Source organism: Bos javanicus, chromosome 19 (assembly GCF_032452875.1).
Source record: "Bos javanicus breed banteng chromosome 19, ARS-OSU_banteng_1.0, whole genome shotgun sequence".
Taxonomy (NCBI): domain Eukaryota; kingdom Metazoa; phylum Chordata; class Mammalia; order Artiodactyla; family Bovidae; genus Bos; species Bos javanicus.
The window spans coordinates 36349953-36368921 of NC_083886.1; the positions used below are offsets into that span (position 1 = coordinate 36349953).

An 18969-nucleotide genomic window follows, 5' to 3' on the forward strand; every position below is an offset into this window, starting at 1 on the left:
GTTGCGTGTGGTCTGCCTTTTCATGCAAATAGTGGCTTTGCGGGGTGGGGACAGCATCCAGCCATTTAGAACCCATTGACCAAGCTAGTCTCCCAGAGAGGAGTGAAGACCTGGGGGTGTTCTTGGGGAACCCCACTGTCTCCCAGAGGAGTGAAGACTTGGGGGACCCTGGCATCTTCTGAGCAGCTGAGCTGACTCCCAGCCATGCTCCTCAGTGGCTGTCCGGCCCGTGGGGCTCAGCGCCTGCAGCCCCCTGTCCACAGGGCTTGCTTCCAGAAGTGCCAACCACCCAAGACCAGCCCCACCATTAAGGCTGCTGTTGACAAAGTTGTGAAATGGTTTCATCCCATGTAATGTTTTATTTCATTTAATTTGATTTATATTGTTTTCATTATAGTTATCTTTGTGGTAGGAGTTTGAACCTAACCTAAATTTCAGGTAACAGGCATTCTGTTCTGAGGGCCTGAGGAGGCGAGCACTGAAATCAGCCTGCAGAGTGGAGGCTGTCTGTCCCTGCTAAGGGTGGGCGACTGCATGACGTGACCAGAGCCCTGCTACGACGGGAGAGGCGTCAGGAGGGGCAGCTGGGTCGCAGCAGGGCTTGGGCCAAGCCCAGCGTGTCCAGTCCTCCCAACGAGCTGGTGGGGGTCACTGCTGAGGCCGTGGGAGGTCCCAGGCTTCCAGCTGGTGAGGTCGGTGCGCTGAGCTGTGGGTGTGCACTTGGTGCCGAAGGCAGTTCAGGCCGAGTCTGGGGCTTTGTACTGGATGGCAGTTGTCCGGAGCGCGTCCAGAGCTGCGCAGGCGCACTAAGGAGACCCTGGAAGTGTAGCTGACATGCCTCGGGGCAGGAACCGGAGGGGACTTGTGTAGCGTGTGTCCGAAGCTTCATGCTTTGTCCACCAGATTCTGGCATGAACAGGACCTTTACAGGAAGTAGTCAACCCCCGGAGGCTTGGCAGTTACTCCCTAAGAGGACTAGAGGTGGCCCCTCTTACTGCCCTCCCACCCCCGCCTCACAGCCTGTCGTTCAGCCTGTAGTTTGGGTTCAAGCTTGTCATTTTAACCACGGGACAGGGACGCAGCCTAACGGTATACGTGGAGTGTTGGCACCGTTACACGTAAGGTATTTTAAACTTGTGAGAACTTAGTGATAAAAGAAATCTCCTGGTGGTAACAGTGTGACTCTGTCAGTCTCCCTGTACCTGTCAAATTCAGGAGAACATTGGAATGAAACCGTGCGGCTACGTTGCTTGTGCTGAACTGCTTTTTTAAAATAGTTTTTAAATTCATTTTTGGCTGTGCTAGGACTCCGTTGCTGCGAGGGCTTCCCTTAATCGTGTGGAGCAGGGGTTCCTCTTCGTGCGGGTGCGGGCTTCTCATCGCGGGGCACGGGCTCCAGGTGTGCGGGCTTCAGGAGTTTTGGGGCACGGGTTTAGTTGCCCCTCTTTACCACTGGGCCACCAGGGAAGCCCCTGAATTGGTTTTTAAAGCAACTGACTACTTTAAAAATAACACTTCATTGAGATTCACATACTATAAAAGTCACTGTTTTAAAAGTGTGCAGCCGAGTGTATTGATGGTATATTAACAGATTATTAGTTGTCAGTATGTTAACAGAGTTATTTGGTTGTTATTTACTGTAGTAACGGGGTTGTGCAGCCATAAGCACCATCAGTTTTCAGAGCATTTTCTTCACTCCAGAAAGGAGCCCTGTTTGTGCGGGTTTACCTGCGGCGGCTGTTCCGTGCGTGGCGTCCCGCAGCCTGCGGTCTCGCTGTGTCTCGGCGTGCCCCTCCTTGGCCTAGTGCAGTGTTTCTGAGGGCCGTCCGCGTCGTGCCAGGTGTCGGTGTGTCTTTACTTCTTTTTATCACTGAATCGTAAGTCGCTGTATGGACAGATCGCATTGTGTCTACCTGTTTAGCAGTTGATGGACACTGGGGTTGTCTCTACCTTTTGTCTGTTGTAAATATAATGCTGTAAACACTCACAGGTGTTTGTGTGGACATGTTCTTGAGTCTCTTGAGTATATATCTAGGAATGGAGTTGTTGGGTCATAAAACTCTAACCATTTTATAAACTGCCAGATGGTTTTCCAAAGCAATTGAACCATTTTATATTCCCACCAGCAGGTATAAGGATTCCTTTTTCTTCACATCATCACCAGCAAAAAAGCAATTATTTGACCTTTTTAAGTCAGTTTTTAAAATGGAGGTATAATGAGGTACAATATTATGTAAGTTTTAGGCATACAACAGTGATTCATAATATTTGAAGGTTATAGTCCATTTAGAGTTGTTATAAGATACTGACTATATTTGTATTAAATATGTTTGTAACTTATTTTGTATACTGAAGTTTGTACCTCTAAATTCACTACTCTGGTCTCACCCCTCCGCCTCCCGTCTCCCCAGTGATAACCACGAGTTTGTTCTTTATATCTGAGTCTCTTCCTTTTTTGTTGTTTACTAGTCTCCTTTATTTTTTAGATTCCACGTGTGATACCATACAGTATTTGTCTTTCTCTGACTTTGCTCGGCATGATACCCTCCAAGTCCATGCATGTTGGCATGATTATCTGCAAATGGCATTATTTCTTTTTTTTTTTTTTTAAATAGAAGTATTCCTTTGTACGTGTGTACCAGAACTTCTTTATCCGTCCATCTATGATGGGCATTTAGGTTGCTTCCAGTTTCTGGCTGTTGTAAATAGTGCTGCTGTGAACATCGGGGTGCATGTATCTTTCCTAATCAGTGTTTTCATTTGCTTTGAATATATGCCCACAAGTAGAATCGCTGGGTCACGTGGTGGTTTTTAATCTGAGAAGCCTCCGTTTCTCAGATCCGTAGTTCTCCGTAGTGGCTGCAGCAGTTCACGTCCCCACCAGTGCTGCGGGACAGTGCTCTTTGTCCCGCATCCTCTCCAGCGTGTGCTGTTTGTAGTCTTTTTGGTGATGGCCATTCTGACAGGTGTGAGGGGCGTCTCACTGCGATTTTAATCTGCGTTTCACTGATAATTAACGATGCTGAACATCTACTAATGTGTAGTTGACCATCTGTATGTTTCATTTATAAAAAATTTCTATTCAGGTCTTCTCCCCGTTTTTAAATTGGGTGGTTTGGTATGGCAAAACCAGTACAATATTGTAAAGTAATTAGCCTCCAATTAAAATTAAAAAAAATTAAATAAATTGGGTGGTTTGTTTTTTTGATGTCAAGTTGTATGAACTGTTTATACATTTTGCATAATAACCCCTTATCAGTCATATAATTTGCAGATATTTTCTCCTATTCAGTAGCTTGTCTTTTTGTTGATGGTATCCTTTGCTTTGCAATTTTTAAATTTAATTAGGTCTTATTTGTTTGTGTTTGCTTTTATTTCCTTTGCTTTAGAGACATAAAAAAATATTGCTGCAATTTAGGTTAAAGAATATTCTATCTATATTTTCGTTTAGTTTAATGGTTTCTGGTCTTACATTTAGGTCTTTAATCCATTATTTTAAAATGAAAGTGAAGGAGATCAGCCCTGGGATTTCTTTGGAAGGAATGATGCTAAAGCTGAAACTCCAGTACTTTGGCCACCTCATGCGAAGAGTTGACTCATTGGAAAAGACCCTGATGCTGGGAGGGATTGGGGGCAGGAGGAGAAGGGGACGACAGAGGATGAGATGGCTGGATGGCATCACTGACTCGATGGACGTGAGTCTGGGTGAACTCTGGGAGTTAGTGACGGACAGGGAGGCCTGGCGTGCTGCGATTCATGGGGTCGCGGAGTCGGACACGACTGAGCGACTGAACTGAACTGATAGTTGATTTACAGTGTTGTGTTAGTTTCAAGTGTACATCAAAGTAATTCAGTTGTGTGTGTATATATATGTGTATATCCATACATATATGTTGCTAACCTTTTCAGATTCTTTTCCGTAAGAGGTTATTAAAAGATACTGGATGTAGTTACCCGTACTATAAGTCATTTAAAAAAAATCTATTTTACATACAGCAGTGTTTGTTAATCCCAAATTCCTAATTTATACCCCCTTTGGTAACCAAGTTTGTTTTCTATGTCTCTGAGTCTGTTTTTGTTTTGTAAATGAGTTCATTTGTATTTTTTTTAGAGTCTACATAAAAGTAATGTATTTGTCTTTCTCTGACTTATCTCACTTCCCATGATAAACTCTAGGTCCTTCCATGTTGCTGCAAATGGCATTATTTCATTGTTTTTATGACTGAATGATATTCTGTTGTTTACATGTATTGCCGCCTCTTTATCCATTCATCTGTTGATGGGCATTTAGGTTGCGTCCATATCTTGGCAGCTTAAGTTGCGCTGCTGTGCACACTGGGGTGTGTTACCTTTCTGAATTAGCATTTTTGTCTTTGCAGATGCATGCCCAGGAGCGTGACTGCAGGACTCTATGACATCTGTCATGCTGTCCTCAGTGGCGGCTGCACCAATTTACGTTCCCACCGACAATGTAGGAAGGTTCTCTTTTTTCCACACCATCTCCAATAGGCCCTTATTCCATTTTGAGTTGATTGTTGTGTGAGGTGTGAGGAAATGTCCCGGTTTCTTTCTTGTGCATGAGGCTGCCATTTCCCAGCAACCATCTGACTTTACCGTCACCAGCCTGTTGGGCGTGACGTGCTGCCTTCTTGGGGTTTTACCTTGTATTTCCTGAAGGACTGGTAACGTTGAGTTCTGTTCATGTAATTTTTTCACCTTTTATATAGTCTTTGGAGAAATGTCTATTCAAATCCTTTACCCATTAAAAAAAAGTTGTGTTGCCTGTTTATTGTTGGCATTGTGAGAGTCTTTGCATATTCTGTATGCTGGCCCCTTACCAGAAGTGTGACTTGCAGGTGTCCCCTCCCACCTGTGGGCAGTCTGTTCACATTCTTGGTGGTATTGTTCACAGTGTGTGTTATTTATTTTGGTATGGTTCAGTTTATCTATTTTTACTTTTCCTGTTTGTGCTTTGGTGTCTTGACTAAGAAATCACTGCCCAGCCAGGGATCACGAATGGTTTGCTCTTTTCTCTGAAAGCCTTATATTCAGGTCTGTGAAGCACTGGGGTTAATTTTTGTATGTGCTGGAATATAGGGCAGCGGTCCCCAACCATTTTTGAACCCAGGACTGGTTTCGTGGAGGACAGTTTCTCCGTGGCACGGTGAGGTGTGGTCCAGGCGGTGGTTCGAGCCATGGGGTGCAGTAGGGGGAGCTTCGCTTGCTGTCCTGCCGCTCATCTCCTGCTGTGCAGCCAGGGACTGGGGAACCCTGAATTAGGGGGTTTGACTTCATTCTTTTGCCTGTGGGTAGCTGCATGTCCCAGCACTGTTTGCTGAAGAGGCAGTTTCCCCCCCACTGAATGGTCTTGTCATCTTTGTTGAAATCCATCTGCTGTTAATGTAGGGGCTTATTTCTGGACCCTTGGTTCTGTCCCATTATCTGTATGTCAGTCCTCATGCCGGTACCAACCGTCTTGATCCCGGAAGCCTTGCAGTTGTCCTGGGACCCAGTAGAGAGAATCCTCCGCTTCATTCGTCTTCCCCAGCATCGCTCTGGGCCATTGTGCATTTCCTCAGGAACCTTGGGCCAGCTGATCAACTTGATGAAGGCAGCTGCGATTTGTAGGAGTTGCCTTGAATTGTAGGTGAAACTGGAGAGTACTGCTCTTCTAACAATATTGCATCTTCCAACTCATGAACAAGGGACACCTTTCCATTTATTTCTTTAAAATTTTTTTCAATAATGTTTCATAGTTTTCAGTATACAAGTCTTACACTTGAAAAAATGTATCCATTTCAGATTTTTAGTAGTGTAGAGCAGTCAGTTGGTTTTTGTATATGAGCTTTGGATCCTGCACGCTTGCTGAGCTCATTTTTAATGATTTTTTGGTGGATTCCTTCGATTTCCTGTACGTGGGTCCTGCCCTCTGCAGGTGGAGGTAGACTCCTCTCCTTCGGCACGGCCACCTCTCCTCCTCCTGAGCTCTGGCTGGTCTCCAGCGCAGTGGGCAGAGATGGCAAGAACACACATCCTTGTCTTGCTCCTGGGCACAGGGGAGCTTTCAGTCTTCCCGTCGAGTGTGATGGCAACTGGGTTTTTCCTAGCTGTCCTGAAATGTTGAGGGTGCGCTCTTCTGTGCCTCATTTGTTGAGTGTCTTTATCACTATCCCAACTGCCAACTGATTTTTAAAATTGTACTTATATTGCTTTAAAATACAATGTGTGTTAAAGCTGAACATCGCTGTATTACATCAGTGTCCCAAAGCCATGTGTACATTTGTTTGACCAGAATAATTTTTTAAATGGGTAAAAAGACTATTGAAACATCTTGTCAACAGTTGAACCAGTGCTGGAAATGTTTGCATCTTAAGTTTACTTTGGTTACCTTTTACAGATACCACAGTTGATTTCTAATATTCAAACTTTAGTTAGTGTTTAGCTGAGTGAAAGTTTGGATCCCCACATTTTCACACATTTTATTCCAACAGCGCTAGTATTGCTGGGAGTCAGGGTGGGGGAGGCAGTTTCTTATTTTAAATTTATATAGCAGGTCACAGCCAGAACTTTAAAAATGCAGTGGGATAGAGACTTGAGAGTATGTCCCAGGAAGGGCACATTCTTTTGTGACGCAGGTTGTGGCTGGGTGTGCGTGCCTCCTAGCTCATAATGTAGGGTGCGTGTTTTTTTAAACGGAAAGGAAAGCTGCTGCAAATAAAGCTGCTAGAAGGGGGCAGGGGTGGGGCAGTTAGTTCCTTCTTCTGGTTGGTATTTCTTTCCATCCTTTTGGCCCCTTGAAAGTTCCTATAACTGAGCCAGTGTGTCTTAATTAGATTATGCGTGTAAAATATTTTTAACTATTCACTGTGTGTGAACATGTGAAATCTGATTTTAAAATGTTGACAACTCACCCAAAACTTAAAAAAATGGGTTTTGTAAAAGTTAAACCAAAACTCCATTATAAACCTCTAGGTTCCTGACCCAGATTCTGACTTTTGGCCTAAATGCTTGTTTTGCTTTGTGTCCTTCCGTTAAACAAAACCTCTGTTCACAGCATACAAAGGGTGATGCAAAAATAGTTTATTATGACATCGTTTATGTAAAGTTAGGTAATATTTACAGTAGAAATGATCAGCTACATCCATGGGAATCTAGCATGTCACACAAAGGAATAAATATTTTGACAAAGTAACACTTCAGTTTTAGCGAACACCTGATCAGAAATTTTGTTTTTAAAAAGGAGCCTCAAACTAAATGGTAAAAGTTTTGAATTGTCAGAGAGCAGCAAGCTGACCGGGCTCTTCTTTTCCTGGGGCCCCTGCTGCCCCCACGAGGGTTGGGCCTTCCAAGGGCGGGCTCTCGGGGTCTGAGTGCAGCCCTGTCTGATGAGCATTCTCTTTTAGCATCAGCACAGAGCGATGCAGGCTCGTTCTCTGAGCACGTGCCCCCTGAATGAACAGCCGGTGGGGGTAGGCATGGTTGCCGCCAGGGATCATCCACAGACGTGTCGCAGCGGCAGCCACTGTCTCCGTGTCCCCATTCTGTCTGGGGACTGCCTGGGCCCAGCAGTCAGGCACAGCATGTGTTGTCTCGAGTCTGGGTTGAGACAGTCACCCTGATGGAACTGTGTCTGTGAGGAAAATCTTTGAGGAACCTTATATTTTATAAATACTACTTAGGAAAACTCTTATCACTTAACTGGTTTTGAATCCTAACAGTCAGTAGATAACGTTGTTACTAAGGTTAAATCCTAAAATCAATTGGCTGTGATACAAACATAAACAAGAATGAGTTTTGTGTTCTTTGTACTCTGTTCCCAACTTCCTATGAAATAAAACGCAGACGTGTGTTGCGGCTCGCTGTGGAGAGGTAAGGGTGGGCGGCAGGGACATCTGGCGGACAGGCAGCATGGCAGGAGGCTCAGCCCCGGGCCCGCGGGTCCGTGTGGTGGAGGGGCGGCAGTGTGAAGCCGCCACGCGAGGCCCAGAGCGCGTGGCCTCCACGCAGCCGCAGTGCCGACAGACCCTGAGGCGGCGGCTGCCGGCGCGGCCTGCCGTGCACAGCCTGGGCAGAGAGGCGCTCCTGCACCCTCTTGGGTGCAGTCTTGGTTTTCCCTCAAGACTTTGAGTGACTTTCCCAAGAACGAGGAACAGGTATTACTGAGACCTTTCAGGAAGAAACAGAACCACCTATTAAATGACTCAGGCTTTATAAAAGGTAGGTCAGTCAGTAAAAATGTTTCCTTGTCATGTTGGTTGGAACTGTGTCGTACCCAAGCTGTTTCTTCTTGTCTTAAAAAGCGGTGCTTGTATAAGGAAAAAACCCACCCACACAGAAATCCATTGCAGTGACCCCGAGCCCTGTGGACACCGCTTGCTCTGCACGTCCCACTTCTGCACACAGAGGAGCAGGGAGCCGCCTGAGGGGCCTGGAGGGGCGGGCACTGTGTGTCCGGGCCACCGTGTGCTCAGGGAAGGGCAGGCCTTCCCTTTACAGAGGAACTTGCTGCTCTCGAGAGACTGAGAGTTCGCTTCCCTCCTGGGTTTCCGTCCCGTCTTCTATCAGGGTACCGAAACGCGTGGTTTCAAGGCCTCCCCTCGGGCTGTGGAGGGTAGAGCCTGGCGACAGTGTGGACGTGTGAAGACAGAAGGGCAGCCCCGCGCCGCCAGAGGACGGCAGGCCCGCTGCAGGAGTGTCCCAGGCGCCCTGCGCTCGGGGCCGCTGGGCGGGCGCAGCGAGGTGGCGGCGGTCCCTTCGCAGGACAGTGGCCCTGTGGGTGTCGGCCTCGGCTCGCTCAGGCAGACCCTGAGGATCACAAGTGCGCGTTCATACAAACTGCTGCTCCCGCTCTTCGTGGGTCTGGATGCTGCGAGTGACAGGCTCCACGTCTCTGGCCGGGGGCTGGGCCTTCCTGCGTTCTCTTCCTCCCACCTGCTGAGCCTCAGCTCGGCCTCCACCGGTCTCCCCAGCATGGCCATCGCTTCCCCCCACAAAGCCACACTGGTTCTGACGCCCAATGGCACAAGCCCGAGTGTCGCACTGCAGCCAGCATGGTCACCAGAACGCTGGCTTTCAGCCCTGCCGGTGGCTGGCGGAATGCACGACCGGAGGAGGCACGAACCTGGCACTTGTGCTGAAGGTGTGCAGGCACACAGCGGTCAGGTGACACCACACTGTCCGGCTGTCCCCTAGGCAGGTGTGGCGGCTCAGATGCAGGTGCCTGCAGATCCCCAGGGAAGGAGTGAATGTTTATAGGAAGAGTAGACGCAGTGGTCTCCTCCTATCCTTGGGGACATGGGGACGCTCTCCCTGTGGGGTCAGGGCTGGAGCTCCCTGGGCTTGGGGTCACCCGTGCCTCCCTGTCCACAGCCCCCCAGGCACCCTTTCTCTGCCAGCACAGAGACCACCTCCAAGGCTGCCCCGCACTTGTGCTCTTTCCTCCTCTGCAGTCGTGGCGGGCCCCCGTCGAGCTGGGGTCTGCTGACCCCCGTCAAAGAGCTGGGGTGCCTGTAGGGGGTGTGCCAAGGACACTGCAGAGCAGGGACCCGTGTCCAGCCTGCTTCCTCCAGCCATGCACAGCCCTCACCTTAAGTCGATGGCCAGCACTGCCCGGGGCAGAGGGTGGGTGTTTGGGGAGCCCCTGTGGCCCAAGCTTCTGCAGTGTGGCTCCTGGCCGCCTCCAGAGAGGCAAGCCCTGCCACCTTGGGTGCGGGGGCCCCTGTGGAGTGCTAGGTCAGACCCCAGGTTGACTGATGGAGACACGGGGCTAGAAGCTCCTTTGCCCGGATGAGTGGCAGCATGTGGCCCACAGGCAGACAGAGCAGCTCCGTGCAGACCCTGCACCCTGGAAGGAGGCAGCGGTGGCACAGTCTCAGTGCCCAGAGGGCCCGGGCCCCGCCCCCGCCCCCGGCCCCGCCAGACCCTCGGCGCTGTCACCCACACAGGCGGCTCTGAGACGTGCTGGTGTAGGGGGTGTCTGATGAGCAGGGTTAAGGAACTTTTGCAAGCATGGACCAACAGCAGTGATACAGTGGCCAGCACAGGATCAGGAACAGGGAAGGCCCTGCAGCCGGGTGCTCTGAGCTGTCGCAGCAAGAAGGTGGGCAGGGCTGCGTGCTCTACACCCCCGGGCCTCTGCCCTGCCTTCAGGGACACCCCACGTGGCCTCATGGTTCATCTAGAAACTGCACAACGATGTGTACGTTTTCACCCCCAAAGTACCTGCGTACCCCAAGACTGTGGCCCTCACCCAAGTGCCGACCAGATGCCGCGCAGGCTCCCCCTGGGGCTGTGTCCCTGCTCCCGTCCACACAGGATTAGTTCCTATGGAGTGCTGGACGATGCCTGGTGGCAGCCACTGAGAACACAGAAGCGCGGGTGCAGCCCAGCATGGGTGCCCCGGTGCCCTGGGCCTCAGCTCAAGTGAGCACACGTGCCAACGGCTGGTTTCCATCTAGCTCCAACATCCTCTCTGCCTTCTTGACATAACAGGGTCTCCGGTCAACCTTCCCCAAAGCAAGAGGGGGCTTCTTTCCAGAAAGGTTGAGGGGTGAGCGAGCTTCCTCCTGCAGTGACACTGAGGAAACGTGCTGTCACTGTGAGTCCAGTCTGGAACCCAGGCTGCAGGGCAGTGTCCACCTCATGTGAAAAAAGTAGGGTTCCTGGTGACCAAGAGAGAATGAGCATAGGAAGGAATGAGAGGGGCCGGGTTTTGTGCAAGATTTAATAAAAAACAGACAAAAATAGGAGTGGCTGCTTTCAGCATTTCCCAGGCTGTGAAGGGTTTACCACGGCGGTCTGGGGTGCGGCTCTAAGCGGTGTCAGTGGATGTGTAAGAGCTGCTGCCCTCGCCCCAAGCCCACGGGGCAGGTGCAGGCTCAGCCCCACCCTGGGCTTCCAGGGCCTCCCTGGGCTACGAGCTGTCAGCACGGGACCCACAGCACAGCCTTGTGGCCCCTCCTGCCCCACCTGCACGTGGGGTGAGACAAAGCTAGCTTATCCCAGGCTGCTGGGCCGTAATACTGACAGAGAGCCAGGGCAAGGCGGGGCAGGTTGCAGAAACCAGGGAAAGCTTGGATGAAGACCACAGGGAGTGGAGCGAGCCACCCACAGGCCAGTCTCTCATGCATCCAACCACAGTCAACGCAGACGACACCAAGAACAAGGACGACAATAAAAAAAGAGGTGGACAGGAGTGGCACGGGGGCTGTGGCCAGGAGGTGTGTCCAAGCTGCACAGGGGCAACTAGTCGCGCTCCAGGTCCCGGGACTCAAAGAGCTTCAGGCGATCTTGCACCGTCAGGCCTTCCTTCAGACTCTGGTGGAGAAACAGACAGGCTGTTGGCCTCAGCCCTGCATGGCGCAGGCGGCCAGTGGTGAGGCACTGCGCGGGGCCCCAGGGGGTTAGTGGGTGTGCGAGGAGGGTCACGGCCCCCGAGGAAGTGGTGTTACTGGACGAGAAAGAAAAAGTCAGAAACAAGACCAATGCTGAGCTTAGGGCTCTGTCAACAAGCAAGGATGAGACCAGTGGCGCTGCAGAGAAGACCCTGCGGAGAACAAGGAGGCACCTTCTGTGCCCATGTCTGGCCCCGGGAGGCCCCGAGCGTGCTCCAAGATGGACAGCCTCCCCGCTCCCGGGCCTCACGGGCCCTGCTGGTTTCTCTTGGGGCTTGGGGACATGGAGGCCATTCCTGAGCCTTTCAGGACGGAAGCCTGCCCGTGTGCATGTGCACCTTGGTAAAGGTGAAGGACGTGCAGACCCTCGTGGCACGTGCAGGCTTCCCTGAGCATGAGGCAGGTCTGGGTCCGCTTTCCCTGGGGCCCCAGCTACACCCAGGACAGTGCTGCTCGCCTGTTTTTTAATTCTGCCGCCACCGAGTCAGGAAGGGGATAAGCCCACGTCTCACTGACACGCGCTTTAATGTGCACGAGGGCCTCACGTGCTCTCGAGACTCTGCTCCCAAGCATGCCTGCTTCAGGTCAGTGGCACAGCACCCAGTTTCACCCAGGGGCTGGCCCTGGCACCTGCCACCCACACAGTTTTAGCTGGGACCTTCCTTTTCCCTAAGTGGCAGCAGACCGCCAACTACCCAGACCCGAGGACAGAGGCCTCCGAGCCCTGTCACAGGCTGGGAGGGGCCAGTTGCTGCCCACCCAGCACCTCTGTGACTCCACGTGCAGCCGCCCAGACGGGGCTCCCCCCAAGGAGCCTGGACATGTCCCGTCTGCTTTCAGTCCCAGAGAAGCCCGGCTGTTCTTAAGACGAGGAGCTGCTGACCCAGCGGGGCCAAGCCCTCCCGTCCCTGAGGGAGGCAGGTACAGAGAGCGCCCACAGGAAAGGCAGACATCCACAGAGCAGACCCTGGTTCAGAAAGCCCCAGGGACACGGTTAGCTTCTGGGTGACTTAATTCCTGTCTCCCCGCCGGGGGTGGGGGTGTTACAAACACATCAGGACAGAGGGCCACACGGGACCTGTGTGGCTGGCTGGCTGGCTGTTGACAGCACGTCATAGGCCCAGTGCCATGGCCAGTGGTGTCCCTGAGGAAGACAGCAAGGGCCCAGCTTGTCCCTGGGCCAGCAAGAACCCTGTTCTTATGTCGAAAACTTGCCAAGCCAAACCTACTCCAACGTGACTCTAGGGAACCCTGTCCCTGAGCTTCCCCCAACTCACTTGGTCCAGCCTTGCCGAGAGCCCCAGACAGACCTGCCCTCGCTTCCTGCCGTTGCCTTCACCAGCGAGCAAGGCCTTCCCAGCACACCTCTGCAGAGGCCTTGTGAACAGAGATCTGGCCCTTTGTCCAGAGCCCAAACTCCTTTTCTTGCTGTACTACTTTTAGGATCTTAGTTCCCGACCAGGGACTGAACCTGAGTCCTGGCACTGAGAGTGCCAAGTCCTAACCACTGGATTGCTGGGCAAGTCCTGCAAAGTACTTTATTTCCCCTGGCATGTAGTCCACCTGAGGAGGCGGGCTCACTGGATCAAGGCTTCCCTGAGGGGCCTGTTGTTTACAGGCACCGGCAGAAGGCCCACAGCACCCACGGTGAACCTGTAGCAAAGACAGGCCAGCCTCAGACAAGGAAGTAAGACTCGTCAATAAGAAAACCAGAAACCAAAGAAGCAGCCTGGGTTTGCTGAACAGAACTGCTTCCACATTTAAAAAAAAAGCCCCAACTAAGATTCTGACCATGAACCACATCTGGTGGGAAGCGGCTCAGGACTATAAGGAACAGAGTGGGCTGAGGACAGACCGCTGGGCTCAGCTCCTCCTGAGGCGGCCCCTGCAGCCTGGCAAGCTGGCACCTGCTGTCTGGCCCCGAGGCCCCATCAGCATCCCCGCTGCCCTCAGCTTCCTCACCGGGGCATCAACAAGCTCAGCTCAGCTGAGCTGGTGAACCCACTCAGGAGTGACTCGGGCCCTGGACACCCAGCCCTGTGGGAGCCAGGAGTGAACAGGCACAGTGTTGGAGTCAGGCAGCCAGTGCTCAGCCCGTGCCTCCTGTCCTCTGAGGTGCCTGGGTCCTCCGGGCTGGAAAACGCTCAGCCCCTAGCGCCTGTGGTCCCCGTGCTCTGCTGAGCATCTGCCAAGCTACAGGCATGAGGCATCAGCCCCCTTGGCCTGTCAATCCTGGGGGTGGGGAGTGGGAACTACTTCAGCGATGGGAGGTTCTTGTCAAGTTTGCCTCCTGACAGAGGGAAGAGGTGTCCCAAGAGAACGTAAGCACACACCATTCAACACGCGGGATGAAGGGCTGACAATGCCTGTGCCCCCCAGGATGTGGCTCTGGGCAGCCCACCAGGCTGGGGGAGCACCCCTCTGTTAAGAGGTTACAGTTAACTTCCCGGAAGAAGTTAAGAAACTTCACATGGATCCTGTCTGTGCTGCTGAGCAGGAGGAACAAGAATGACGGGAAAACGAGCTCCTGTGGAGGAGTGAGCAGTGCATGCAGGCAGCGCTCCTCGCGGGCAGCAGGCGAGTGGCGTGAGAGGAGGTTTACCTACACGACAGGGGGGCCGGGAAGCGGGTCGTTTCAGTTATCCCATGAGACCTGCTCAATTACGGACTGTCAGGGGAAGAGCAAAAACAAGACACACACACAGTAAATCCTAAGTGCAACAAGCTGGGCACCCCACCCTCCGCCCACCTTCCCGAGGGGTGCGCAGGGGGCAGGGGCCCATGTGGAGGAAATTGAGCGGACGGCGTCAGTGTGAACTGCAGACGTGCGAGGCGCGGTCCAGATGGCAGGACGGCCCCCGGGAGCCCTGCCGTCACCGAGGAAACAGTCCTGCTGCTGTGCAAGGGGCACTTGGCCTGAAGCCCCAGCACCGACCCAGTGGGATGTGCATGACTTGAGGCACCCTGGGGACCCTCCGTGCAGCCCCTGGTGGGCTCTGCACACCCAGGGAAGACCCCCAGACTCACCTTGGACCTGAGGCCTCTGAGCTGCCGGCCGACACATGACCTGTCTGTCTTCAGGAAATCGGGGTTGCTCTTGGACTTCATGATGTCTGAGAAGATGAAGAGGGCACACGGTGCTAGTTTTGTAAAACCCCCAGAACACACAAGTCTGAGGGCTTCCCAGCTTAGCATCGTCACCCACGTGACATCTCCATCACAAACCAGGGGAATGCCAAGCCCATAACCGTAAGTCATAAGATCCTCAGAACAAGGCACAGGGAGGCGTGGAGGATGACTGCGGCCCCAGGCTGGCTGCGGCCCCGCTGCTGCTGGGCCCCTGCTGCCTGCCCTCCCAAGATCCCGGGCTCTAGCTTTCTGTACTGAAGGCTCGCTCCCCGTCTCCTGTGAAGAGCTGCGTGGTGACTAGTGGGCCAGCCCCGCGACTGTGGAAGCTGAGCCAGCTCTGTGCTCCTGTGTGAAGTGCCAGGTCACAGGATGCGTGCGCTTCTGGGTAACCCAAGTCCTCTGGCCCCCAGACTCCTCTGAAGCAGCTGGTGTTACACCTGAGCTGAACTTTGCTGCCTGTGGCCTGCCTGCTTTGGGAGTCCGTCAGGAAAACGAGAAACATGGCCTGCTGTCGTGAACATGTGTACTGAAGAGTGACTGTCCCTTGTGAGCTGGCACCCGCCATGCCCTGCCCATGCAGCCAGGGAGAGAGTCTGACACAGAGAGGGCTCCTCTGCTGGATCAAGGGCCAGCAGCCCGACCACCCAATTTCGAGAGAGAGAATCCAGAGCTGCAGGACTCACCATATCCGGACACAGGTGGGTTCTCCGGGGACTTCTCACCCAGTGCTTCCGTGGCGGCTTTCAGCTGCTCCTTCAACCTGCTGACGTCGCAGTCGGCCTTCGCCCTCACGATGCTGAGCTCTGTGTAGATGTCTTTGTACTTGTCACTGGCGTACTTCTTATCCTTGGGGACAAAAGGACAGCAGAGAGTGGTTACAGACAGGCTGGACTAGGGATGCCTCCAGAAGCAGAGGAAGCAGGTTGACCACACCTTGCGGAGGCAGAAACCAGACACAAAGTACAACAGGCATGGCAGGGCCCCGGCTCTGGGCAGGCTGGTGCTGCCTTGACCCTGAGAGCACCTCTGTGCTTCAGGCTGGAAACCCCGGTCTTGGCCACCCCAAGTGAGTCCGCCTCCAGGAGCACCCGCAGGAAATGGCCGTGTGCTGGGGCCCTGGGCCCCGCCAGGCGGGGGCAGGACTGCCCTCCCTCATGTCCGCTGCCCCGCCCGAGGGCCAGCATCCAGAACACTCCTGACAGTGAACGCACTTGAGCCTGTGTGTGTGATCTCGACCCACGTGGCCCCACCCTCCAGGCCCTCATGGGACGTGCATTACCCGCAAAGCTGTCTGTAACTCGTCCTTGAGGGAGCTGATCTCCTGTTTCAGGTACTGAATTTCTGATTCCTTGACCCTTAACAAGACCTAGAGAGAGAAATGAGGGAGCTGCAGTATCACGCAGCTGCTCAGTGTTCCGTTTTGGAGGTCAGCACTTGTGATGTGGTGGAAACCAGGGAGAGGGGCAAGGGAGTGAGGGTGGGTTAAATGTAAAGGTCCCTGGGGCCTCGAGAGGTCCCATGCTGTCTGGCGGCTAACTGTTCTCTGTGTCCTGGCGTGACTTGGGTTTTCCCGTAAGCTGGGGCCACCCCTGGTCCCACGTGCGACTCGTGTGCCGCAAGCTGGTGAAGGGCCTGGCTCTGAGCCATACCTCTAACTCGTAGGCGTCCTTGCCCTGTGTGAGGGGCGAACCAGCGGCCTCGCCACCGGCGTCCCCAGTCAGCAGTGTCCGTAGCCGTGAGATTTCTGCAGCCAGGCGGTTGTTCAGCTCCTGGAGACAGCGACACAACCACAAGCTGCTCTCAGAGCGGCCTAGGGCTGTGGTCACGGCGCAGCCGGGCGTCGGAGCGAGCATGTGAGCTGTGACACCTGTGCAGAAGCCGTGTGCACGGGCCAGAGGTTTCCACGGAGCTGCCCCGGCAGGAGCTGCGCTCCCAGCCCCCTGTCACCACAGCCGGCGCTGAGCAGCTCCGTGTCCCCGTCTCTGCAGGATTGGGGCCTTTCGCTGCCCTCAGCCCTCACTTCGTGTTCCTTCTCTCCAGCTGACAGGTGGTCACCTTGGGCGACTGCAGTGACCAGGCGAACAGCTGCAGGCCCCAGGGTCTCGAGCCGGGGCCAGGCTGACAGGCCTGTCTGCTCGGTGCCTTGGGAGGATGAGTGGTCCAGTGCACACAGAGCAGCTGTCTTCAGACTAGACCTACCTTGAGCTGTTCCATCAGCAAATATTTTAAGTGTGCCCCAGTTTTCTAAGCAGCAGGCATGTTTTAAGAGAATAATCTGACAAAATCCCATGTGAGCACTGTATGGTCTTGACTGGGAGGTGTTTAAACACAGTCCCAGCCTTGGGGATGAAGCCCTGGGCCCCAACCACACAGTGACGAGAAACAGAGCCCTAGGCTAGCAGCCAGCAGCGGCAGTGACTTCTGCCCACACCCTGGTGAAGCCGGACATCGGGTGGTGCCTGCAGAGCAGGGCCCCGTGAGGCTCACCTGGTTGTGGGCATTGAGCTCCTGGTTCTCACGCTGGCACTGCCGTAGGGCCTGTCGCTCGGCCTCCAGAGCCTGGGCCAGGTGGGCGTTCTCCAGGCACTTCTGCGAGTACTGCTCTGAGAGGACCTCCAGCTCACGCTGCACGGACTGCAGCTCCTCCCTGGGGAGAGGGCACCGCTCACTCCTCTGGCCACGCCCTGGGCCCAGCATCCCCTTCACGAACTCAAGGGACAATGGGACACCACCAGGCCAGGCAGCCACGAGAGCCCCGTGCCCCATCACAGCTGCAGGTGTGTGCCCAGCCTAGTGGCTCCGTCCATCCCGCAGTAGTCTGAACTCTCCTGGGGTTCGGGGTTGGGAGAGCCTCACCCTCACACCCAAAACGCGCTGTTTCAGAGGTGCAGAGGTCAGAACTGGGCCATTTCTGGCCCTGGCTGACAGCCTACACCAGCTCTACGCAGATGTGGAAAACCAAGGCCAAGAGGCTACAGACCCCCTCCAGCTGAGGTGAGCTGCTGCCGCTGCCCACCCACCTCTGCCGTGAATGCGGCCCCCCTGAAGGCGGCTCTGCATGGCCTGCGGTGGCCGAGGGGAAAGCTCCCAGGGGTGCTGGTTCCCCTGACGGCAGAGCTCAACAGCTGCTGTGGGGTGGACACGCCTCCCCCTGCTGCCTCGGCAGACAGCACTGCAGTGAGTGCTGTTTGAAGACGTGGGGGTTGTGGCCGCATCTGCACTCCCACCCCCCAGCTTTTGAAGCAGCGGCAGCTGACGGAGAGAAGGGATCCAGGGCTCTCCCAGGTGGGTCCTTAAGATATGACTGTGTAAGACCTCTTCTGCTGCATCTTACTCTCTCTGTTTTACTGATTGGCTTCTGTTCAGCTCAGTAATGGGACCACTTGGGCCGTGAGAGCAGTGCTGGGCCAGCCAGGGTGGCGTGGGGCGCCTTGAACAGGAGGCTCCGAGTGGGCTCAGTGCCTTGGGCCTCCACCCGCGCTGCCGGGACCCACGTCTCAGAGGCTTGTACAGAGACAGGCGGAAGGCACAGCCCGCCCAGCCAGCTGGCCCAACTCACAGGTACTGTCGCCGCAGGGCCTCAACGTCTGCGTTGACGCTGCTGATCTGGGACCGCTGGCTCTTCTCCAGCTCCCGCTCCATCTCCTCGCGGTGGGCGTTCTTCATGGCTTCGATAGCTGTGGACAGGATGTGGCCCTTAGTACTGAGCAGCTTGGGGCGAGACCAACAGGAAGGGGATATCCCGCACTGCTGAGGCTTGGCCTGTTGGCAGTTGGGCCAGGAAGATTCCCTGGGAACTCCCCAACAAAAGGGATCAGGTGGGGTTTGGTTTTAATATTAAATAAAAAAAAAAAACTGATTCCGTAAATGTCCAATATAATATAGAACAAGCAGACTTTCGGGTTGGCCTGTCTTCTCTCTCGGTGCTAAGACCCAAAGCTGTTGTGGAACACAAAGGAGGGAACGCCCGCCGAGACCCAGTGCTTGGTGCTGACTCTCCAGGCTCTGACGGACCAAGGCCCTGCAGAAGTGTCTGCTATCAGAGAAGCACCAGCAGAGGCTGACAAGACGAAGACAGCCCCTCCGGTGCACAGATGTGACTGGCTCGGGGCTGATGAGCTCCCGAAGGGCTCCTTAAGCCAGCCGTCCCCCTGGAGAAGTGTTAGAGCTGGTGCCCAGCTTGGGGAGAGCGACTCCCACCTGAGATGGTGGCTGCGGTCTCCTCAGCCAGGAGGCGGTCCTTCTCCTCCCGCAGTTTCTCCAGCTCCCGCTGGTGCTGCCTCTGCAGGTCCTCGATCTTCTTCTGGTGCGTCTCTTCCATGGCTGCAAACCCCCGCTCGCACGTGGCCTGAAAGGTGCACAAGGGGCTTTACCCACTTCCCTTCAGCTCCCTGAGCAAACTGTGACCGAGAGGACCACAGCCCCACCCTGCCTGGCCCCCGGGCGG

General features: G+C 54.1%; 1 protein-coding gene across 12 annotated transcripts in view; it reads right to left on the reverse strand.

Annotated features, from left to right (window-relative positions):
* Positions 1 to 7060: 7060 nt before the first annotated feature.
* MPRIP (myosin phosphatase Rho interacting protein) overlaps positions 7061 to 18969 on the reverse strand; it is a 92989-nt gene continuing 81080 nt past the window's right edge. For 7 of the 12 annotated variants that reach the window (XM_061391293.1, XM_061391287.1, XM_061391290.1 and 4 more), the window contains 8 exons: positions 18723 to 18870; positions 18082 to 18199; positions 17010 to 17169; positions 16172 to 16291; positions 15802 to 15888; positions 15206 to 15368; positions 14421 to 14506; positions 7061 to 11316 (listed from right to left, as the gene is read on the reverse strand). In XM_061391293.1, the coding sequence (XP_061247277.1) occupies positions 11245 to 11316; positions 14421 to 14506; positions 15206 to 15368; positions 15802 to 15888; positions 16172 to 16291; positions 17010 to 17169; positions 18082 to 18199; positions 18723 to 18870 (954 nt within the window). In that variant the 3' untranslated portion in view covers positions 7061 to 11244. Of the gene's footprint in view, positions 11317 to 13995; positions 14062 to 14420; positions 14507 to 15205; positions 15369 to 15801; positions 15889 to 16171; positions 16292 to 17009; positions 17170 to 18081; positions 18200 to 18722; positions 18871 to 18969 lie in introns of all 12 variants that reach the window. The other 5 variants (XM_061391288.1, XM_061391296.1, XR_009731337.1 and 2 more) reach the window with 4 other exon arrangements.